This window comes from Babylonia areolata, chromosome 13 (genome assembly GCF_041734735.1).
Source record: "Babylonia areolata isolate BAREFJ2019XMU chromosome 13, ASM4173473v1, whole genome shotgun sequence".
NCBI lineage: Eukaryota > Metazoa > Mollusca > Gastropoda > Neogastropoda > Buccinidae > Babylonia > Babylonia areolata.
In genome coordinates this window covers 23,364,690-23,388,042 of record NC_134888.1, presented here as the reverse complement: position 1 = coordinate 23,388,042, position 23,353 = coordinate 23,364,690, and the positions used below count along the sequence as shown (strand labels likewise).

At 41.4% G+C, this 23,353-nt stretch overlaps 1 protein-coding gene across 1 annotated transcript in view; it reads left to right on the top strand.

Moving 5' to 3' along the window:
* The window catches only part of LOC143289156 (uncharacterized), a 90,708-nt gene that overhangs the window by 33,377 nt on the left and 33,978 nt on the right, over positions 1-23,353 (top strand). The window contains exons 18-28 of the mRNA XM_076598057.1: positions 2,115-2,212; positions 4,442-4,651; positions 8,775-8,943; positions 10,648-10,749; positions 11,787-11,992; positions 13,281-13,434; positions 16,566-16,682; positions 17,548-17,718; positions 20,487-20,576; positions 21,979-22,140; positions 23,159-23,254. Coding sequence (XP_076454172.1) covers positions 2,115-2,212; positions 4,442-4,651; positions 8,775-8,943; positions 10,648-10,749; positions 11,787-11,992; positions 13,281-13,434; positions 16,566-16,682; positions 17,548-17,718; positions 20,487-20,576; positions 21,979-22,140; positions 23,159-23,254 — 1,575 coding nt within the window. The remainder of the gene's footprint in view (positions 1-2,114; positions 2,213-4,441; positions 4,652-8,774; positions 8,944-10,647; positions 10,750-11,786; positions 11,993-13,280; positions 13,435-16,565; positions 16,683-17,547; positions 17,719-20,486; positions 20,577-21,978; positions 22,141-23,158; positions 23,255-23,353) is intronic.

Below are 23,353 nucleotides of genomic sequence, written 5' to 3'. Positions count from 1 at the left end.
CTGATGTCCTGTATGTATTTCAATTTTTCCTTCATCGGAGTTTGGTACAATGAACGTGAACAGACTCTGAATGGTTAGTTTAATATATCTGGATTATAAACATACTATTTAAGTGAGCATTCTTGAGATAGAAGACTCCTTTTTTCTCAACAGTGATTTGCTAACTTCAGTACCTATATAATCAGACTCTAAGCATGCTATTTCCAGCTGTATTTTGTTTGTTTTCTTTCTGGGTGTCATTTTGTGGAGTTGGAAATAGACATTTTTTAATGCATAAGAGTTACTGTCTTCACTTTGAAATGCCAGAATAGTTATTTAGATTCAGAATAACTCAGGGGGGTGGGGGAGGGGGGGGGGCTTGATTTAGAATCCACATTCATTTTCCTTCACACAAACATTTAGTTTCATTCTGTGTCTTCTATAGTATTTGTGCTAGAATTGAAAAACAAACAAACAAGGCCTGAAACTCAAAATTCTCTTGCAAGGGGAGTGCACCTTTTGATATACAAATTTCTCTGGCATGGATATGTACAAACAAAGTCTTTGGTAACCATGGAACAATATGATGCCATGTGGCAATGAGGAGTAAGTCTGAGGTGTGGAGGCTAATTCGAAACAGCGCTATGTATGTTTTCAGTAAGGTTTCTGCCATTTCTTTGTGGTTGACACAAGCAATAATAAGACTTACAGCTTCCTTCCAATGATAACACAAGCAATGTGGTACAGGATGAACAAGGTGAGCATTTTCCAAATTGTAAGCAAATTATTAGAAATAATAATACTAATCATAAGAAAAACAGTTGAAAAAAAGATAATATAAAAAGGAAGGAAAAAGGAAGAAGTAGAAGTTGATGTACATACCTTTCCATCTAGAACATGCTCATTTACACTGTACAATGTAAAAACTGATGTGTAAAACATGCATTTCAACACTAAAAAAAAAAATCCCCAAAAAACTGTACATGCATAATCCTGTGGAGAAATTGAACCAAACACTCAGACACATTTTCTAGATTTTTCCAAATCAGCCTGTATGTTATTTAAACACTGTTCATGTGTGTTATCAATATAACACCACCACCACCAACAGCCAAGTATGAAGGAACAAATTTAAAAGAATACACTTGATACATTTTTCTTTGCTACAAAGTAATCTGAAACAGTGAGCTGTTTTTTTTTTGTTTTTTTTTGTTGTTTTTTTCTGTAATGTGAGGTATCCCTGTGTTGTCAGGTGTGGTAACTGAGAGAAAAACAGTTATTCCCTGGGTCAGATTATGTGGAAGAGTATGTTCTTTTTCTTGTTTTCATAATCAACATAACTTCTGAACGTTTTCCTTCCAATGTGGTGATGTTTTGTTATGTTTGTGGATAGAAAACTTTGTGCATCCTGGAAGAAAGTGGGTTTTTTTCATAGCATTGTCTTTTCTCGGTCTTTCTGAGTCTGTATATTTCTTTGTCTCTCTGTCCATGTCTTTGTCTCTGTTTATCTGTCTCTTTCTCTCTTTCCCTCTCTTCCCCCTTCCTTTTCCCTTTCCGTTCTTTTTCAATGTGTCTAGTTTATTTTCTTACAGCTAAAATGTTGATAAAGAAGAAGAACAATACTTAACCATTTACACACTATTTGATTTAGCAACATTTAGGGAAAAAATAGAAAAAATGATGCCAAGTTTTAATACCAACATCAATAAAAAGAAGAAAAACCTAACCACTTACACAATGTTTCGGTGACTGACATTTAGATAGACAAGATCACTTTCTCATTAATGTCCTGTTATATACCCTTATATCATGGAAAAAAAGAAGAAGAAAACTTGGCCATTGACAGAATGTTTTGCCTGACATGAAGAAAAAAGAAGATAGTATTACCACTGATTCAGTATTTTGATTGGCAATCAGAAAACGAAGATAGCATGACCACTGGTACAATGTTTTACCGACAGAAGTTCAGAAAAAGATGAAAACATTACCATTGACACAGTGTTTTATTTGCTAAATTTTTGTTGTGTTTTTTTTTTCATGGGCGACAGAAGTGAAGAAAATGAGAAAAAGATGAGCATTAACACAGCATTCTGTCTGCAAAATTTATGGTGTTTTTTGTTTTTTGTTTTTTTCAGGAGTACCTGGATTCCCGGGTGCTCCAGGTTTTGCTGGGTTAAAAGGAGATCCCGGTGAGCAGGGCTACCCAGGAGAGCAGGGCCGCGAGGGACAGCCTGTGAGGATTTAAGAATTTTTAAAAAAATTATCCGTTGCAGTGAAGGTTCTTTTTCTTTCCAGACTCCATTCTGACATTGTGTTTTACCTGAGAAATGCATACACATACTTGAAGGAAGCCACGATGCATGGTGAAATTAATAATCTTGTACAGTAGTAAGCACACACGCATACAAATAGCGTACATGATCATATACATACATAAGTACATGTAGGAATTTATTGTCTGTGGTTATCTGCAGAGTTCTTTTTTCATTTCTTTTTTTTTTTTCTTTTTAAGAATTTGGTTTCCATGAGGGAAAGAGAGAGAGTGACAGACAAACAGAAAACCCATTCATTACTACCATCCTATCATCTCATGTTCCCATGGTATCCCAGGTCAGTACTGCCATCTTATCACCAAATTCCCAGGTCATTATTACTATCCTAACATCAATTCCCAAGGTATCCCAGGTCATGATCACCGTCCAAATGCCTCACGTTCCCAGTAGGTCATTAGTACCATCCTATCACATCATTCAATGGCTATCCCAGGTCATTACCACCATACCAGGGAATCCCAGTTCATAACTGCCACCCTATTCCCTCATTCCCAGTGTATCCCAGGTCATTACCATCACGCTATCACCTTATTCCTGAATCACTGAATTCCCAAGATATCCCAGGTCATAACTACCGTCTTAAGACCTTATTCAAAGGCTATCCCAGTTCATTTGTACCATCGTATCACCAAATCCCCAGGGTATCCCAGGTCATTACCACCATCATAACACCTCACATTCCCAGTAGGTCATTAGTACCATCCTATCAGCTCATTCAAAGGCTATCCCAGGTCATTACCATCATCCCAGGTCATAACTATCACCCTATTACCTCATTCCCAGTGTATCCCAGGTCATTACCACCATGCTATCACCTTATTCCCAGTTGATTACTACTGTCCAGTGACCTCATTCCCAGGTCATTACTACTATCCTATCACTGAATTCCCAAGGTATCCCGTGTCATAACTGCTATCCTTTGACCTCACATTCCCATGGCATCCCAGTTCATTACTACCATCCTAACACCTTATTCAAAGGCTATCCCAGGTACCATGCTATCACCTTATTCCCGGTTCATTACTACTATCCTATCACCAAATTCGCAAGGTATCTCAGGTCATTACCACCATCCTAACACCTCATTTAAAGGCTATCCTAGGTACCATCCTATCACCGAATTCACAAGGTATCGCAGGTCATTACCACCATCCTTACACCTCATTTAAAGGCTATCCTAGGTACCATCCTATCACCGAATTCACAAGGTATCGCAGGTCATTACCACCATCCTTACACCTCATTTAAAGGCTATCCTAGGTACCATCCTATCACCGAATTCACAAGGTATCGCAGGTCATTACCACCATCCTTATGCCTCTTTCAAAGGCTGTCCTAGGTACCATCCTATCACCGAATTCACAAGGTATCGCAGGTCATTACCACCATCCTTACACCTCATTTAAAGGCTATCCTAGGTACCATCCTATCACCGAATTCACAAGGTATCGCAGGTCATTACCACCATCCTTACACCTCATTTAAAGGCTGTCCTAGGTACCATCCTATCACCGAATTCACAAGGTATCCCAGGTCATTACCACCATCCTTATACCTCATTCAAAGGCTATCCTAGGTACCATCCTATCACCGAATTCACAAGGTATCGCAGGTCATTACCACCATCCTAACACCTCATTTAAAGGCTATCCTAGGTACCATCCTATCACCGAATTCACAAGGTATCGCAGGTCATTACCACCATCCTTATACCTCATTTAAAGGCTATCCTAGGTACCATCCTATCACCGAATTCACAAGGTATCGCAGGTCATTACCACCATCCTTACACCTCATTTAAAGGCTATCCTAGGTACCATCCTATCACCGAATTCACAAGGTATCCCAGGTCATTACCACCATCCTTACACCTCATTTAAAGGCTATCCTAGGTACCATCCTATCACCGAATTCACAAGGTATCGCAAGTCATTACCACCATCCTTACACCTCATCCTATCACCGAATTCACAAGGTATCGCAGGTCATTACCACCATCCTTATGCCTCTTTCAAAGGCTGTCCTAGGTACCATACTATCACCATATTCCCAGTTCATAACCACCATCTGATCACCAAATTCTCAAGGTATCCCACATCAGTACCGCCATCCTTTGACCTCATCGCCAGGGTATCCCAGGCAGACCTGGTCCTGATGGACTGCCGGGCCTCAAGGGCTACCCAGGTGATCAGCTGCCACCTCCCGACATCGAGTTATACAGAGGCGCCAAAGGAGGCAAGGGCAACATGGGATACCCAGGAATTCCTGGCATGGATGGCTCCCAAGGGGACACTGGTTCCCGTGGTTTGCCAGGATTGTATGGACCTCAGGGGATAAAGGCAAGTTGAGTTTTCACACTTGGAACAGTTGTTATGAGTTTTACAACACCAGTTTTATGTCTGCAAAAATAATGAGGATGGTGATGCTGATAATAATGATCATAACAGCAGTGTGATGATGGTGATAGTGATGACAGTAGTATTGTCAATGCATGGATGATTATATATTTTAGGATATTTGACACTCATACACATACTTATGCACTCATATAGATGCACACACACACACATGAATACACAGTCATGCATTCGTGTGCGTAGAAGCATGCATATGTACACTCACACCCACACTCACACCAACACCCACTTCACTCACACACATAAACACCAAATCACACAGAATCAAGATGATTTATATTAATCTCCAGAATAATTAGACTTTCTTTCTTTCTGTCAAAATTGTCAGACTTTCTTTCTGTCTGAATAGTCAGACTTTCTTCCAGTCCGAATGGTCAGATATTTTTTCTTTCAGTCCGAGTCGCCAGACTTTCTTTCATTCTAGCTCGTCAGACTTTCTTCTTCTCCTTCAATTCTGAATGATCAGACTTTCTTTCAGTCTGAAAAGTCAAACTTTCTTTTTCTTTTTTAAAAGTCTGAATGGTTAGACTTTTCTTTCAGTGTGTATGGTAATATTTTCTTTCTTTCAGTCTGAATGGTCAGATTTACCTTCAGTCTGAATATTCAGTCTTTCTTTTTTTTTCTTTCTTTCAGTTTGAATAGTCAGAGTTTCTTCTCTTTTTTCTTTTTTTTTCTTTTGTTTTGTTTTGAATGTCTGAATGGTCAGACTTCCTTTCAGTCTCAATAGCCTGATTTAGTTTATTTCAGTCTGAATGGTCAGCTATTCTCTCAGTCTGAATGGTCAAACTTTCTTCCTTTCTTTCAGTCTGAATGATCAAAATTTCAGTCTGAATATTCAGACTTTCTTGCTTACTGTGTGAATGGTCAGACCTTCTGTCAGTCTGATTGGCCTTATTTAGTTTCTTTCTGTCTGAAAACTCAGACCTACATTCAGTCTGAGTAGTCTGCTTTTTGCTCAGTCTGAATCGTCAGCTTTTCTCTCAGTCTGAGTAGTCAGTCATTCTTTCAGTCTAAATGATGAAACTTTCAGTCTGAATAGACTTTCTTTCTTACCATCTGAATAGTCTGACTTTGATTCAGTCTGAATGGCCAGACTTTCTTTCATTCTGAATGGTCCAACTTTTTCTTCCTTTCCTTCAGTCTGAATGATAAGGCTTTCAGTCTGAATAGTCAGACTTTCTTTCTTACCATCTGAATAGTCAGCCTTTCTTTCTTACCATCTGAATAGTCAGCTTTTCTTTCTTTCAGTCTGAATAGTCAGACTTTCTTACAGTCTGAATGGTGAGACTTTCTTACAGTCTGAATGGTGAGACTTTCTTACAGTCTGAATGGTGAGACTTTCTTTCAGTCTGAATGATCAGTTTTTCTTACAGTCTGAATGTTGAGACTTTCTTACAGTCTGAATGATCAGACTTACTTTCAGTCTGAATGGTGATACTTTCTTACAGTCTGAATGGTGAGACTTTCTCACCGTTTGTAAGAAAGTCAGTCTGAACAGTGAGACTTTCTTACAGTCTGAATGATCAGACTTTCTTACAGTCTGAATGGTGAGACTTTCTGAATGGTCAGACTTTCTTACAGTCTGAATGGTGAGACTTTCTTTCAGTCTGAATGGTGAGAATGGTGAGACTTTCTTTCAGTCTGAATGGTGAGACTTTCTTACAGTCTGAATGGTCACTTTCCTTCAGTCTGAATGGTCAGACTTTCTTACAGTCTGAATGGTGAGACTTTCTTACAGTCTGAATGGTCAGACTTTCTCACCGTTTGTAAGAAAGTCAGTCTGAACAGTGAGACTTTCTTACAGTCTGAATGATCAGACTTTCTTACAGTCTGAATGGTGAGACTTTCTGAATGGTCAGACTTTCTTACAGTCTGAATGGTGAGACTTTCTTACAGTCTGAATGGTCACTTTCCTTCAGTCTGAATGGTCAGACTTTCTTACAGTCTGAATGGTGAGACTTTCTTAGTCTGAATGGCCAGACTTTCTTACAGTGTGAATGGTGAGACGTTCTTACAGTCTGAATGGTCATGCTTTCTTACAGTGTGAATGGTGAGACTTTATTACAGTCTGAATGGTGAGACTTTCTTACAGTCTGAATGGTCAGACTTTCTTACAGTCTGAATGGTGAGACTTTCTTACAGTCTGAATGGCCAGACTTTCTTACAGTGTGAATGGTGAGACTTTCTTACAGTCTGAATGGTCATGCTTTCTTACAGTGTGAATGGTGAGACTTTATTACAGTCTGAATGGTGAGACTTTCTTACAGTCTGAATGGTCAGACTTTCTCACCGTTTGTAAGAAAGTCAGTCTGAACAGTGAGACTTTCTTACAGTCTGAATGATCAGACTTTCTTACAGTCTGAATGATGAGACTTTCTTACAGTCTGAATGGGGAGACTTTCTTTAAGTCTGAATGATCAGACTTTCTTACAGTCTGAACGATAAGACTTTCTTTCAGTCTGAATGGTGAGACTTTCTTACAGTCTGAATGGTCACTTTCTTTCAGTCTGAACAGTGAGACTTTCTTACAGTCTGAATGGTGAGACTTTCTTACAGTCTGAATGGTCAGACTTTCTTACAGTCTGAATGGTCAGACTTTCTTTCAGTCTGAATGGTGAGACTTTCTTACAGTCTGAATGGTGAGACTTTCTTTCAGTCTGAATGGTGAGACTTTCTTACAGTCTGAATGGTCACTTTCCTACAGTCTGAATGGTGCGACTTTCTTTCATTCTGAATAGTCAGCCTTTCTTTTAGTCTGAATGGTCAGACTTTCTTTCAGTCTGAATGATGAGACTTTCTTACAGTCTGAATGATGAGACTTTCTTACAGTCTGAATGGGGAGACTTTCTTTAAGTCTGAATGATCAGACTTTCTTACAGTCTGAATGGTCACTTTCTTTCAGTCTGAATGGTCAGACTTTCTTATAGTGTGAATGGTCAGACTTTCTTACAGTCTGAATGGTCAGACTTTCTTATAGTGTGAATGGTCAGACTTTCTTACAGTCTGAACGGTGAGACTTTCTTACAGTCTGAATGGTGAGACCTTCTTTCAGTCAGAACGGTGAGACTTTCTTACAGTGTGAATGGTCAAACTTTCTTTCAGCCTTAATGATCAGACTTTCTTACAGTCTGAATGATCACGATTTCTTTCAGTCTAAATGGTGAGACTTTCTTACAGTCTGAATGATCAGACTTTCTTTCAGTCTGAATGGTGAGACTTTCTTACAGTCTGAATGGTGAGACTTTCTTTAAGTCTGAATGGTGAGACTTTCTTTAAGTCAGAATTATCAGACATTCTTTCTATCACTCTGAATGGCCAGACTTTCTTTCATTCTGAATGGTCACTTTCTTTCAGTCTGAATGGTGAGACTTTCTTACAGTCTGAATGGTGAGACTTTCTTTCAGTCTGAATGGTGAGACTTTCTTACAGTCTGAATGGTCAGACTTTCTTACAGTCTGAATGGTCAGACTTTATTTCACTTTGAATGGTGAGACTTTCTTACAGTCTGAATGGTGAGACCTTCTTTCTGTCAGAATGGTAAGACTTTCTTACAGTGTGAATGGTCAGACTTTCTTTCATTCTGAATGGTCCAACTTTCTTCCTTTTCTTCAATCTGAATAATAAGGCTTTCAGTCTGAATAGTCAGACTTACTTTCTTACCATCTGAATAGTCAGCCTTTCTTTCTTACCATCTGAATAGTCCGCTTTTCTTTCTTACTGTCTGAATAGTCAGACTTTCTTTCAGTCTGAATAGTCAGCCTTTCTTTTAGTCTGAATGATCATACTTTCTTTCAGTCTGATTTGTGATACTTTCTTACAGTCTGAATGGTGAGACTTTCTTGCAGTCTGAATGGTGAGACTTTCTTTCAGTCTGAATGTTGAGACTTTCTTACAGTCTGAATGATCAGACTTTCTTACAGTCTGAATGGTGAGACTTTCTTACAGTCTGAATGGTGGGACTTTCTTTGAGTCTGAATTATCAGACATTCTTTCTGTCACTCTGAATGGTCAGACTGTGTACAACCGCATGTTCTGCATCACAAAGGGAGAGCTGGGCCGAGCGGGTGACGATGGTTTGGACGGACTTCCTGGACTGCCTGGGGAGCCAGGTCGCAAGGGTCAGCCGGGTCAGTCCCTGGTGGGTCCCCGGGGTCGCAAAGGTCAGAACGGTCTGCCCGGCCTGGAGGGAATACCTGGACCAGGGGGACAGAAAGGTACAGGCTGGGAGGATGTGAAGGGGATGGGGTGGGTTGGGTTGTTTTTATTGTGGAGGACGTGAGTGAGTTGTGGTGTTCTGTTGCGGAGGATGTGAGTGGGTTGGGTTGTGTCATGTTGTATTGTATTGTATTGTATTGTGGAGGACGTGAGTGAGTTGTGGTGTTCTGTTGCGGAGGATGTGAGTGGGTTGGGTTGTGTCATGTTGTATTGTATTGTATTGTATTGTGGAGGATGTGAGTGGGTTGGGTTGGGTTGTGTTGTATTGCATTGTATTGCATTGTATTATATTGTGGAGGATGTGAATGGGTTGGGTTGTGTCGTGTTGTGTTGTATTGTATTGTGGAGGATGTGAGTGGGTTGGGTTGTGTCATGTTGTATTGTTTTGTATTGTATTGTGGAGGATGTGAGTAGGTTGGGTTGTGTCATGTTGTATTGCATTGTATTGTGGAGGATCTGAGTAGGTTGGGTTGTGTCATGTTGTATTGTATTGTATTGTGGAGGACGTGAGTGGGTTGGGTTGTGTCGTGTTGTATTGTATTGTATTGTGGAGGATGTGAGTAGGTTGGGTTGTGTCGTGTTGTATTGTATTGTATTGTATTGTGGAGGATGTGAGTAGGTTGGGTTGTGTCATGTTGTATTGTATTGTTTTGTATTGTATTGCGGAGGATGTGAGTAGGTTGGGTTGTGTCATGTTGTATTGCATTGTATTGTGGAGGATGTGAGTAGGTTGGGTTGTGTCATGTTGTATTGTATTGTATTGTGGAGGATGTGAGTAGGTTGGGTTGTGTCATGTTGTATTGTATTGTATTGTGGAGGATGTGAGTAGGTTGGGTTGTGTCGTGTTGTATTGCATTGTATTGTATTGTGGAGGATGTGAGTGGGCTGGGTTGTGTTGTGTAAGGTTAGGTTGTATTAGATTGTATTGTCTTTTTGTCACAGCAGATTTCTCTGTACTGTGTGTGTGTGTGTGTGTGTGTGTGTGTGTGTGTGTGTGTGTGTGTGTGTGTGTGTGTGTGTGTGTTTGTTCAGCAGAGACAGGAAACATGAAATTCTGTTTTATTTCTAAAGTGGCAGATGCAGAAGCAGAAGCAGAGTGGTTGCATCACTGGGCTTCCAGTGCTTGGTTCCTGGGTTCAGAACCCCACTGTGTCTGATGGAGGTTAAGGGTTGAGATTTGTCTGATCTTCCCTGTTCTTCTTCTTCTTCTTCTTCTGCGTTCACTCGTATGCACACGAGTGGGCTTTTACGTGTATGACCGTTTTTACCCCGCCATGTAGGCAGCCATACTCCGTTTTCGGGGGTGTGGATGCTGGGTATGTTCTTGTTTCCATAACCCACCGAATGCTGACATGGATTACAGGATCTTTAACATGCGTATTTGATCTTCTGCTTGCATATATACACGAAGGGGGTTCAGGCACTAGCAGGTCTGCAGATATGTTGACCTGGGAGATCGTGAAAATCTCCACCCTTTACCCACCAGGCGCCGCCACCGTGATTCGAACCCGGGACCCTCAGATTGACAGTCCAACGCTTTAACCGCTCAGCTATTGCGCCCGTCATCTTCCCTGTTCAACACATGTAGGATGTGCACCTCAGGAGTGGGAGAAAAAAAAAGAAAGGAAAGAAGAAAAAAAATGTTTGGTGATTTTGTGTGCACCTTTGTTGAAGCTGATGTGTTGAATATGCGGTGTCAACAGGTCTGAAAGGTGACGCTGTCTTTGTGGAGCTGACGCAAGGTGACCCAGGTGAACCAGGTAGACCAGGACTTGATGGCATGCCAGGGAGAGATGGGTTCCCAGGTGAGAAGATTTGTATCATATATGGATGCTTAGGATAAAGAAAGTCAGATACACCTGGATGTCTGTGTGAAGGCATGCACTTGTGCAAATGCATCATACAGTCTCTTATGTAGAGATGCATTCATGTGCATTGAAATGTGCACTTGCTGACACTCACATGTGCACAAACACACCGACGCAAGCAAACATGCACACACTCACTGGCATGCAGGTTCACACACACACACAAGCACACATGCACATGTTTTCAAGCATGAGCACAAGACCAGTACACAAGCTCCTCTTTATTCCACACAAGTGTTCATTTCACACTCACTTCTTTGTGTAAGAAAGACATCTTTGAATCATTAATTTCTGGATTAAGAATTGCACTGCACTGCACTGCACTGTATTGTATTGTATTGTGTTGTGTTGTGTTGTATTGTATTGTATTACTCTGTGTCAAAACAGATTTCTCTGTATGAAATTAGGGATGCTCTCCCCAGGCAGAGCATGTCACTACAATTCACCACAACCCTTGTTTTTTTCTGCCTGCAAGTGAATTTGTTTCTGTGATCAAAGTGGATTTTTTAACAGAATTTTGCCAGTGACAATCGTTTTTCTGCCAAGGGTTCTTTTACATGCACTGAGTGCATGTTACACATGGGACCTGTGTTCATCATCTCCTCTGTATGACCAGCATCCAGACCACTACTTAAGATCTAGTGGAGGGGTAGAATATACTGCCGAGCGTGGGATTCTCTCGCTTTCAAGGTGGATGCTGTACCACTAAGCCACCACTCCACTTGGAGACACTTTGTAGGAACTGTTTGTTCTGTCACAGGTTTGCTCATTGAAATAATATTTTGTGTCATATACTGTACCATGTCAAACTGATGCAAACTAGGCCTATCGGCAAACTAGGCCTATTGGTTTGCTCTGCTTGGCCAAATTTTGCACGTCTAACAGTGAAAAGACGAACAAACAAAAACACTGCAAACACAACGATTGTTGCTGGGGTACCTGTAAATACCAGCTGATGTTTTGCTGCTGCACAGGTGAGCCGGGTCAGATGGGCGACGATGGATACAACGGACTGGACGGGATGTCAGGTGACCCAGGGCTGCCGGGGCTGCCAGGAGAGCAGGGTCGTGTGGGTCCCAAAGGTTACCCAGGTGTCATGGGCGACCCAGGATTGCCGGGACTGGTTGGTAGAAAGGGAGAGGTGGGACCTGATGGCCTGCCTGGACTTCCTGGTCGACCGGCAAGTTTTCATGTCTTTAGTGGCTCTAGTGTGCAGGGGAAGGTTTCCTTAACTCTTTCACCACCAAGTCTCTTTGTGAAAACCAATCCCCATTGCCAAATATTTTAGATAGAATGCTCTTTGTCACAGGCTCAGTTTATGTCAAAACAACACAATGGACTTGTTCACTTCAAACTGGGTCAGGGACAAAAGTTAGTCATTGTTCTATTGGCAGGAAACTGCCTGCAGCTGTCAAGCTTTGATACAGTGTGGAAAACAGTCCTTTTGGTGTCATATACTGTACCATGTCAAACTGATGCAAACTAGGCCTATTGGCACATCAGTGGTGTGCTCTGCATCAGTTTGACATGGTAAATATATGTATCACCAAACATGGAGTATAATACAAACTCCTCCTTTTAAGATGACCCCTGGATGTCGACTGAAGTCACCCATGGCGGTGCGCTGTCTCGTTGACAAAGGTCACCTATGGTGGTGAAAGAGTGATATCATTTTACCCCACAGCTACATGCCTGCCATATCTCCCCTGGACCAACACTACATGAGACCACTGCAGTAAAAAAAAAGAAAAAAAAAAGGGGTTGTTCACTAAAACGGTAGAAATCGATGGAGAATTGTTGATTTAATCGGTTAAACAGAGCTTCATTTTCTTGCATCTCAAATCCGTAAACAGCTTAGTTTGGAATGTCAGTTATACCAAGCAAGAACAGATTAAATTAGAATAGTGTATTGGTACGAGAGTACTCATACCAGGTCCACAGGGGAAGTAATTACGGTATGAATTAACACGTACCTGGAGCAGGATGAGTTTATTTTCAGGCATGAGATTCCTTACACTAAAGTTTGAAATCAGACTGAAGAAAGCTTTGGAAAGCCGCAAATTTTAGATGATTTTTATGCATAATATTTGTGCAGATAACACATGGATTTTAGACTGAGGCAGAAAATCACATCGCTGATTATGGACCAACCTATGACAGCAGATGACTGCTAAATAACAAACTCCACATAAACAGTGTCAAAGCTTTTTATGAATGCATTTTATTTGTCAGATGCAAATCTGTTTTTTTTTATGCAAGAGCTTTATGATATGACCAAGTTCTGACTGATGGAAAAGAAATGATTCATAAACAATGTCAGAGAGTTTGATAAATATAGTTCATGTACAGTTGGATTTTTTTCATTTGGGAGGGATATTTTATGATATAATGGTAAAGACATCTGTCTATATGTGTATATATAAAAGATTTAAGCGATTCCTGACTATCTCCTATTATGATGTACCCAGGGTATCAGGGGGCTGAAGGGACAGCCACCCAGGTCTGCTCCACGGGGAGAGCCAGGGGAGCCAGGTGGACCTGGGGAGTATGGTTTCCCTGGCAATGATGGGAGACCTGGAGGGACAGGTCGACCTGGGCCTGATGGCTTACCTGGCCAGAAAGGTGAGGTGTTGGTCTGTGTCTGCAGTTGGTGAAGTGATAAGGGAAGGAATTCTGTTTAACCCTTTCACTGCTGCTGCTGATGAGTATGTTTGTCGGTGAAGGGCTGTTGCTTAAAATTATTGTAATAAGATTTGGAGGTTTACACGTCTTGTCATCGTCATCATTATTCATATTATTCTTTTCTTTTTTTTACATTTTATTTCAGTTCCATTATGTATATATATATATATATATATATATATATATATATCAGTTTTTATTGTATTTATAATCTTAATCAATCAATTAAATAAGCAGTCTGTATTTATTTATTTGTTTATCTGTTTATCTTTTTTCGTATCATTTTATTTTATTTTTCCTCAATGCCTGACTGAGCATTTTGTATTACTCTGCTGGTCAGGCATCTGCTTAGCAGATGTGGTGTAGCGTATATAGATTTGTCTAAATGCAGTGACGCCTCCTTTAAGCAAGTGAACTGAACTTAACTGTCAGGATGTCAGTCACTGTTCTTTTTTCTTTTTTTTTCCTTTTTTTTGCTGCCCCATCATCTGCACCGTTTCAGTGGCATTACTCCCACGCCGCTCATTTAGATTCCCCCATACATGGCCACACCCGGGTTCGTCCGTTGCAGTTCCAGCGTCGGCAGTCCACAGAAAGCCATCGATGTTAGGTCGCCAGGAGGCCACACACCAGAGGAGACCCTGCACTGCTCAGTCACTGTTCTTTGTTCGGACTTCTTCCTCCTTGGAACATAATTACTTGAGTTCAGCTACTCCTGAAAACGGAGTATGGCTGCATACATGGCGGGGTAAAAACGGTTGTACATGTAAAAGCCCACTCGTGTATATATGAGTGAACATGGGAGTTGCAGCCCACGAATGAAGAAGAAGTAGAAGAAGAAGAAGTTCAGCAAAATCAGTGACACCACTCAAAAGCATACAAGAAGCAGCACATGACTTAAACTCACGCCACACTGATCTCATTTCATGGACTTTCATCAGTTGAGTGGTTAATATCATGGAAACTGATGCCCTTGACCGCTCTCGCTGGAGGATGCTATGCTCTAGTGGCATAAAGACATTTGAAAACAAGAGAATGCTTGCCAAAAAGGAGAAGAATGAGCAAAGGAAGCAGGGCTCACCTTCTGGAGAAGTTTTCCCTTGCAACACCAGTGGGAAGTGCTGCGCATCCAGAATCAGCCTCTTTTCCCATATGAGGACACATGCAGATAAGCCTGCCTGCCTACTCATCCATCGGTCTGATGGGAGACTCCATCATCATCATCATCATCACTCAAATGATTGGGAATGTGTATTTGTCTGCTTGCTCATATGGGCCTTTTGTATTTGATCACTTTTTGAGATCACTCTTTTTTGTTTATAGTGTTAAAGACGTTGATGTATACCTATCCACAAAAGAAACATGATTTTTTTTTCTGACATGCTTGTGATAACAAAATACGATTTAATAATTACCAAAAATGTAAACTTGGCACTTCAGCAAGACAATGAGACCTGTCTTTCCATCAGTAAGTATAAAACTGGGTCAATCACTTGTTTACACCTGGAACAACATTCCAAGAGCAGCAGTGAACGATTTGGTGCACTCAGTGGCTTGCAGGGTTCAGGACGTTATTCATGCCAGTGGTGGACACACTCGTTACTGATCTGCCCTGTAGACAACTGCTAAGAAACTTTTGTTGGTGACTGCCCTTTCTGAAAGTCTGCCTGTGTGCCACTATGTGGCAGTGAATTTGAATGTTATTGTGATTTAATGACCAAAAAAATGGAATGTGTTTAAACCAACTGAAATGAACAAAAACAAAACTTTCTTTTGTGGATGAGTATATAATGTTTAACAAATAGTAGAGAGGGGTAACTCTCTCCATTACACAAGGTACACAACTTCAAGTCAGTGATGCTTACGCTACCAATTCAGCTAGCACACAGGTAAATAAAAGGTACATTGGAACAAACCCAGACACTTCCTCAAAAAGGAAGCGCCGGGCCTGTCCTTATACCAATCATTTGACATGTGCACACAGCAGCAAAGACAGAAGAAATGTGCAAACACAAATTAGCTTTTTTATTCAAGACTGGCATAGCCTCTTTAATCCTGAATAAGCCACACAGAACACATGGACAATACAGAACAAATACATGGTTTCTATGCCCCCAGGGGCACATGCAATAAACTTGCCTTGCCTTGCCTTGTACATGTTGGTGGTTGTAGACATCTAGTTAAAGTATGAATGCTAGTGGTTGTAGACATCTAGCTGAAGTATGAATGCTGGTGGTTGTAGACATCTAGTTAAAGTGTGAATGCTGGTGGTTGTAGACATATAGTTGAAGTATGAATTCTCACATTTAAATGCTACTTTTTTGCTTTTTTTTTTTTAAGATAAAAGTTAATGTCCCGTGATGCATGCTGGTTATTATAGCCATTTAGTCAAAGTATCAATTTCACATTTGAATTCTACATTTTTTAGAGAGAGAGAGAGAGAGAGAGCAAAAAAAGTTAATGCCCCATGATACATGCTAGTGATTAGAGACTTTAAAAATTAATTAAAGTATTAATTTTCACATTTGAAAAATGTTATTAAAAAAAAAGGTGAGACACACCATGGTACTACTTCTTCTTCTTCTGCATTTGTGGGCTGCAAATCCCATGTTTACTTGTATGTACACGAGTGGGATTTTACATGTATGATCATGTTTTACCCCGCCATGTAGGCAGCCATACTCTGTTTTCGGGGGGGGGGGGGGGTGCATGCTGGGTATGTTCTTGTTTCCATAACCCACCGAACACTGACATGGATTGCAGGGTCTTTAACATGTGTATTTGATTTTCTGCTTGCGTATACACATGAAGGGGGTTCAGGTACATATGTTGACCTGGGAGATCGGAAAAAAATCTCCACCCTTTACCCACCAGGTGCTGTTACCGAGATTCGAACCCAGGTACCTCAGATTGGTCCAGCGCTTTAACCACTCAGCTATGGCACCCGTCAGTTAAAGAATAGAAATGTTTGCATTTTGAATATGATAATTTTTATCCAAAAAAAAAAAAAGTTAAAAAAAGGAAAAAAAGTAAGACACACCTCAGTACATAATACCCAACTCTCTTTGCAGGAGAGTCGGGTCGTCCTGGAGGCCCAGGTTATACCGGAGAACCAGGCCGGCTGGGTGATGATGGTCTACCTGGTCAGCCAGGGTTCCGCGGGCGTGATGGCTTACCTGGCTCCAAAGGTGAGTGAGTGAGTCGTCAAGTTCTAGGTGTGAGATAGGTTGTCATGTGTGTGTTTTGTGTGTACGTGCGTGTGTATTGTGAGAGTTCTTGTGTGTGTGGGGTGTGTTTGTGTGTGTGTGTGTGTGTGTGTGTGTGTCCATGTCTGTATGTATGTGTGTGAGGAGGGTTAAGTTCGTATGTATGTCTTAGTTTCTTTCATATGCAAAAACACACATTTTATTTTATTTTAATGGCACATTCAAGATCACAGTCTGTTTTACTGTACATTTGTTTGCTTGTGTGCTTGTGTGTAGATATGTGTTATTGATTTATGTAGTCATTTCTTTCTTTCTGTCATTCTTTCTGTCTTTCAATATGACAGTCTGTTTTACTGCTACATTTGTTTGCTCGTGTGCTTGTGTGTAGATATGTATTTGTATATGTATTTGTATTTCGTTTTATCACAGCAGATTTCCCTGCGTGAAATTAGGGCTGCTCTCCCCAGGGAGAGTGCGTCACTACAGCGCCACCCTTTTTTTTTCTTTTTTTTTTCCTGCGTGCAGTTTTATTTGTTTTTCCTATTGAAGTGGATTTTTCTACAGAATTTTGCCAGGAACAACCCTTTTGTTGCCATGGGTTCTTTTACGTGCACTAAATGCATGCTGTACATGGGACCTCAGTTTATCATCTCATCCGAATGACTAGCGCCCAGACCACCATTCAAGGTTTAGTGGAGGGGGAGAAAATATCGGCAGCTGAGCTATTGTGTTATTGATATATGTAGTCATTTCTTTCTTTCTTTCTGTCATTCTTTCTGTCTTTCAGGAATTGATTCTCACCTGGATGTCCAGAATCCTGACAGATAATGATGGTGATGCTGTGCAGGTGATCCTGGTCTGAGGGGTTTGCGTGGTGATGACGGCCTGCCTGGAATACCTGGAGAGCAGGGTGGCATGGGGGATGATGGCAGCACTGGTTTACCTGGCCTGCCTGGACAGCGGGGTCTGGATGGTCTGCCTGGCAACAGAGGGCTGGATGGTTTACCTGGACTTCCAGGTGAGATTCTTTCATTCATTCTTTCTTTCTTTCTTATCCACGTGTGTGAGTGTGTGTGTGTGTGTGTGTTTGTGTATGTGTGTGTGCTTGGGCCATAGTTTTTGTCTGCTGGATGGTTTACCTTATTTTCCAGGTGAGATTCTTTTAAGTTTTTTTTTGGACAGGTCATTTTGTCATGTGCTGCCCTGTTTTAGTTCTTAAAACTGAAGGAAGTTTGTTTTGGGATGACTTTGTGTCATAACATTCCAGGATAGTTTTGCATACCTTTGGTAATAAAATCTGTGCATGTGTGTGTGAGAGAGAGAGAGAGAGAGAGAGTGTGTGTTTATGTGTGTGTGTGCCTTCTTCATAAGGTATGGTGTATTAGGATGCTTTTGTTGTTGTTAACATTGCATTCTTTCATATTTCACAAGGGGTGAACGGATATAATCTGTGTTTTGGGTTCTTCATGGAAAGCTTGTATGTTGTATGCAATATTAGGCATCACTGCTTTGTTTCTGGCTTTTTCCTTTTCTCTTGGTTGTCTCCTCTTTTCTTGTTGTCTACCCTGCTGATCCATTCTCTCATATTTTTTCTAGAAGGTCTGGAATATTAAAAAAAAAAATTTCTGGACTAATACACTAATACAGTAACCTGAAAAATTGACGTTGACAAGGTAAACAAGCTCAAGAGTACTAAAATCATGATGATGCAAATGATTGTCTGATCATTTTTATTGTTTATGTATTCAAATTACTTATCTGTGCTTCTGTTAAACTATATATAACTTCTTCTTTGTTCATGGGCTGCGGTTCCCACATTCACTTGAAAGCACAAGTGGGCTTCATGTGTATAGCCATTTTTACCCCAGCATGAAACCAGTCATACTTCATTTCCAGGGGGATGCATGATTGTTTGTTCTTGTCTTTATAACCCACTGAAAGTCGACATGGATTACAGGATCTTTAACGTGTTTATTTGATCATCTGCATGCGTATGCAAATGAAGGGGGTTCAGGCACTAGCAGGTCTGCGCATCTGTTGACCTGAGAGATCAGTAAATTCTCCATCCTTTTCCTCCCAGGGGCTGTGACTGGTATTTGAACCCGGGACCCTCATATTGAAAGTCCATCATTGTAACCACTTGGCTGTTGCACTCATCGCTAAATATAACTTTTGGCTGAGGAAAAGGGAAAGAAAGTGGTGGTGTGGTATGGATGCAGAGTTGGGGGGGCGGGGGGGGGAAGCACAATTCGCTGTCAGTCAGTTAACTATTGCTGACGAGTATGCTCGTCAGTGAAGGACTGTCACCTCCGATAAGACCGAATTTACAGGTCAGGCTGTCAGTCACCATTCTGTATTTGGACTTCTTTCTCTTGGGACTGCTTCACTTTTGTTGAGCAAAATCATTGACACCATTGATAAGTGCACATAAAGTAGAAACTCATGGGGTAGGTATGGGTAATTGCAAGCGATCCAGTTGAAGCGACCAGCTCAGCGTGTGTCCTGTAAAGATTACATGTCATGCGGTAGTCAAATGTAATACTTTTGTTATTGAAGGCTTTCTCTGACTGGTTGCACCAGGAAAACTCGTCTGTTCATTCTTTTCAACTTTTTGTCAACGTTTGAAATAGCAGGGGTGCCTGAGGGTAAATATGAATGGGCAAGTCTTAATTGCGGATGATGGTTTTGGGTACATGTAGACAATTAAAACAGAAGTAGGTCTTCAACTCATTAGACATAACATATTATTGGAACATCGCACCAGACTGTTGTATTACTGGTTTTGATCACACATGCATACTAACATGCGAACAGACATTTAAACACACACACCCCACACTGCACACAAACACACCCTTTTGAGAGCGCTCAGTAACTGTGCAGCATCGTTTGCAAATAGACTCACGTCAAAATATCCTATGGTCTAATTGCAAACAAGAATATTTTGCAGGTTCCTGTTAAAACTGGCATTATGATCTGTCACCAATATGCTTTTTTAAATTCTCCCAGCACTGGCAATGCGCATTCAACATATCCAATCAAATAAAACTATTTTAAACTGTGTCGAAGTTCAAGTCCAACAACTTGCTTCTCTTGATTTTAGGATTTTGAGAGTACGTTTGTAACCCTGGTTGGCAATGGTGTGCTAAGAGAAGAAACAGTGCAGAAATAGCCAGAAATAGCTAATGTTTGACTGGTTCTTTGAAATGGGTATTCATTAAGGTATTAGGAAAAGGTCGAAGCAGACGTTAACTTGTGAAATGCAACCATTAAGAACGCTTCGAAGTGGGGCAGTGTACGAATCATTTGCAATTACACGCTGTTCGCAATTACCCATACCTACCCTGTCACACTGATCTCATTTCATCAAGCTTCAGCAAGCTAGGGGGTAACTGAATGATTAACTAAGATACGGCATTGCTGAGGTATATTCAATGTTTGTTTACCGAAGACTGTGATTGTTTAGGCATTTCTGGACAGGTGTATTGTTTGGGTATATATCTACAGGTGTATTGTTAGGTGTATTTTTTGGGTATATATCTACAGGTGTATTGTTTGGGTATATATCTACAGGTATATTGTTCGGGCATTTTTGACAGGTATATTGTTTGGACATTTTTCTTCAGGTGTATTGTCTGGACATTTTTCTCAGGTGTATTGTTTGAACGTTTTTTGACAGGCATATTCTCTGGATGTTTTTCTCATGTGTATTGTTTGAACATTTTTTGAAAGGTATATTGTTAGGACATTTTTCAACAGGTGTGTTGTTTGGACATTTTTCTACAGGTACAAAGGGTGAGACTGGTTTCCGTGGCCGTCCAGGTACACCTGGCCCTCCAGGACAGAATGGTTTACCTGGTCGCTCTGGTCAAAAAGGTGAGATGGATAACAGAATTAGTACAATTTGTGGTTAACCTTTTATTTCAGAACTTTATCTTCTTTCCAACCACCCAACCCCCAAATCTTCCCTAATCCCGTAATCACCATTTATTATTATGATTCATAAACTGGAATGTTTTGAGACGCAATGAAAGAAAACTTTCCAAGTCAGCTGTATCCACCTTGTGAGCCTTCAAGTTTTAACTCACTCCAGACGAATAGTTTTCTCCCTTGCTTCCCCCTGCAGATGACCCATTTGTTAGGGTTAGGAAAAAAATCACAAAAAATACAAAACATAAAGTAACTGAATGAAACTCCCTGTACATGACCCACTGACCCCTCTTCAAACGTTGTGTGTATGCCCACCCCCCTCCCTCTCTTCACAGCCCTCAGAAGCTGAGTCACTGTCAGTAACTTCATGCTGGTAGCTTTCTTCACTGCAGATACTTTATTCAATGCCTTCATCATCATCGTCGATGTCGAAACCTTCAGTTTGAAGCATTTCAATCACTTCAGCAGCAGTAAAAAGCCACTGTCGTGATCTAGTTTGCTCCAAATTTCCACTTGTATTGCCAGCAACGCCATTTTCGATATGTATGCAGATTAGTTTGTCATGTGGGGCACCAAGGTCAACGGATGGCCAGCGAGTGTATAGTCACGGAAACCTCACGAAGAAACTTTCCATTCGACCCTTGACATGTTCGCAGTGACTAGTGTGGCTGAGATTTTTATGCTTCCCCATGAGGAAAACGTGGACAAATTTTTAATTGTCGAAGCCGCTATAGCGTTCCATCATTCGGAGTGAGTTAACTGTTTTTGAAAATGTTTGACTGAAGGATTGATAGGGTGTTCTGTTAGATGAAAGTTACATGCACATATCCACAGCAGACAGAGAGAGAGAGAGAGAGAGCAAGGGAGAGGGAAAGAAAGAGAGGAGGGGTGAAATAAAAGAGAGAGAGAGGAAAGGAGTGAAAGAAATTTAAGAAATAAAAATAAGAAAGCACTGAACCAGAAAATACCTATGAAGCTCAGAGAAAGTGTTTTTTGTACCGAGCCAAAGTCTGAAAAACCTGAGTGGAAGATTTTGTGTTGCTGACCAAACAATATAACACGATACCATACCATACCATACCATACCATGCAACAGAATATGTCACCAGAAGGGTACAATATAATGCAACAAAACACAACACAATGCAGTACAATATAGTACAACACAACAACATATAGTGCAACACACCACACCACACCACACTACACAACACCACTCCACACCACACCACACAACACACCACACCACAACACAAACAGATCACCTTTCTGTAAGGGTGCATGTTTCTGACCTAAAGAGTGAAAACAGCTAATAGGAGGGGTGTGGCACTCTGTGTATGTGTGTCAGGTGATCTTGGGGACGGTGGGGAGCCAGGTGTGCCAGGCCTCCCAGGGTCCACTGGCCCACCCGGGCTGAATGGGGTGGATGGACTGCCAGGCTTCAAAGGTCGCCCAGGTGCTCCGGGCAGGGACGGTCAAAACGGCTTCCCTGGACAGAGAGGAGAGGACGGTCAGTCTGCGCTGTGTAGTAGTAGTAGTAGTTGTAGAAGTAGTAGTAGTAGTCATCGTCATCGTCATCGTTGTTGTTGTCATCTTCAGTTTTATGTCTTGTCTTTTTAAGTGATATTACACAAAATCAAACAAACTAACAAACAAACAAAAAACAACAACAAAACAAAACAGAAGGGGGAGGGGCATCAATGAGAATTGTTTGTGTCTGACAGGCCAGTCAGATGTGAGTGGCTTACCTGTTCATTCTTCGCAGGTGTGTGAACTGTTTGTGTCTGACAGGCCAACTAGATGTGAGTGGCTTACCTGTTCATTCTTCACAGTTGTGTGAACTGTTTGTGTCTGACAGGCCAGCCAGGTGTGAGTGGCTTACCTGTTCATTCTTCACAGTTGTGTGAACTGTTTGTGTCTGACAGGCCAGCCAGGTGTGAGTGGCTTGCCTGTTCATTCTTCAGAGAATGTGTGAACTGTTTGTGTCTGACAGGCCAGCCATGTGTGAGTGGCTTGCCTGTTCATTCTTCACAGATGTGTGAACTGTTTGTGTCTGACAGGCCAGCCAGGTGTGAGTGGCTTACCTGTTCATTCTTCACAGTTGTGTGAACTGTTTGTGTCTGACAGGCCAGCCAGGTGTGAGTGGCTTGCCTGTTCATTCTTCAGAGAATGTGTGAACTGTTTGTGTCTGACAGGCCAGCCAGGTGTGAGTGGCTTACCTGTTCATTCTTCACAGATGTGTGAACTGTTTGTGTCTGACAGGCCAGCCAGGTGTGAGTGGCTTACCTGTTCATTCTTCACAGGTGTGTGAACTGTTTGTGTCTGACAGGCCAGCCAGGTGTGAGTGGCTTGCCTGTTCATTCTTCACAGGTGTGTGAACTGTTTGTGTCTGACAGGCCAACCAGGTGTGAGTGGCTTGCCTGTTCATTCTTCACAGGTGTGTGAACTATTTGTGTCTGACAGGCTAGTCAGGTGTGAGTGGCTTACCTGTTCATTCTTCACAGGTGTGTGAACTGTGTGTCTGACAGGCCAACCAGGTATGAGTGGCTTACCTGGTCAGTCCGGGCTCCCAGGAATGCCAGGCGAGAAGGGAGAGCGGGGTGCCTCCATACCTGGAGAACCAGGTGACGCTGCTTAACTTTGTCTGTACTTGTAGGATTCTAGTGTATGACAGCTCTTCGTTACAAACATAAATCTGCTTTAGATGAAAAAAAATGTATAAG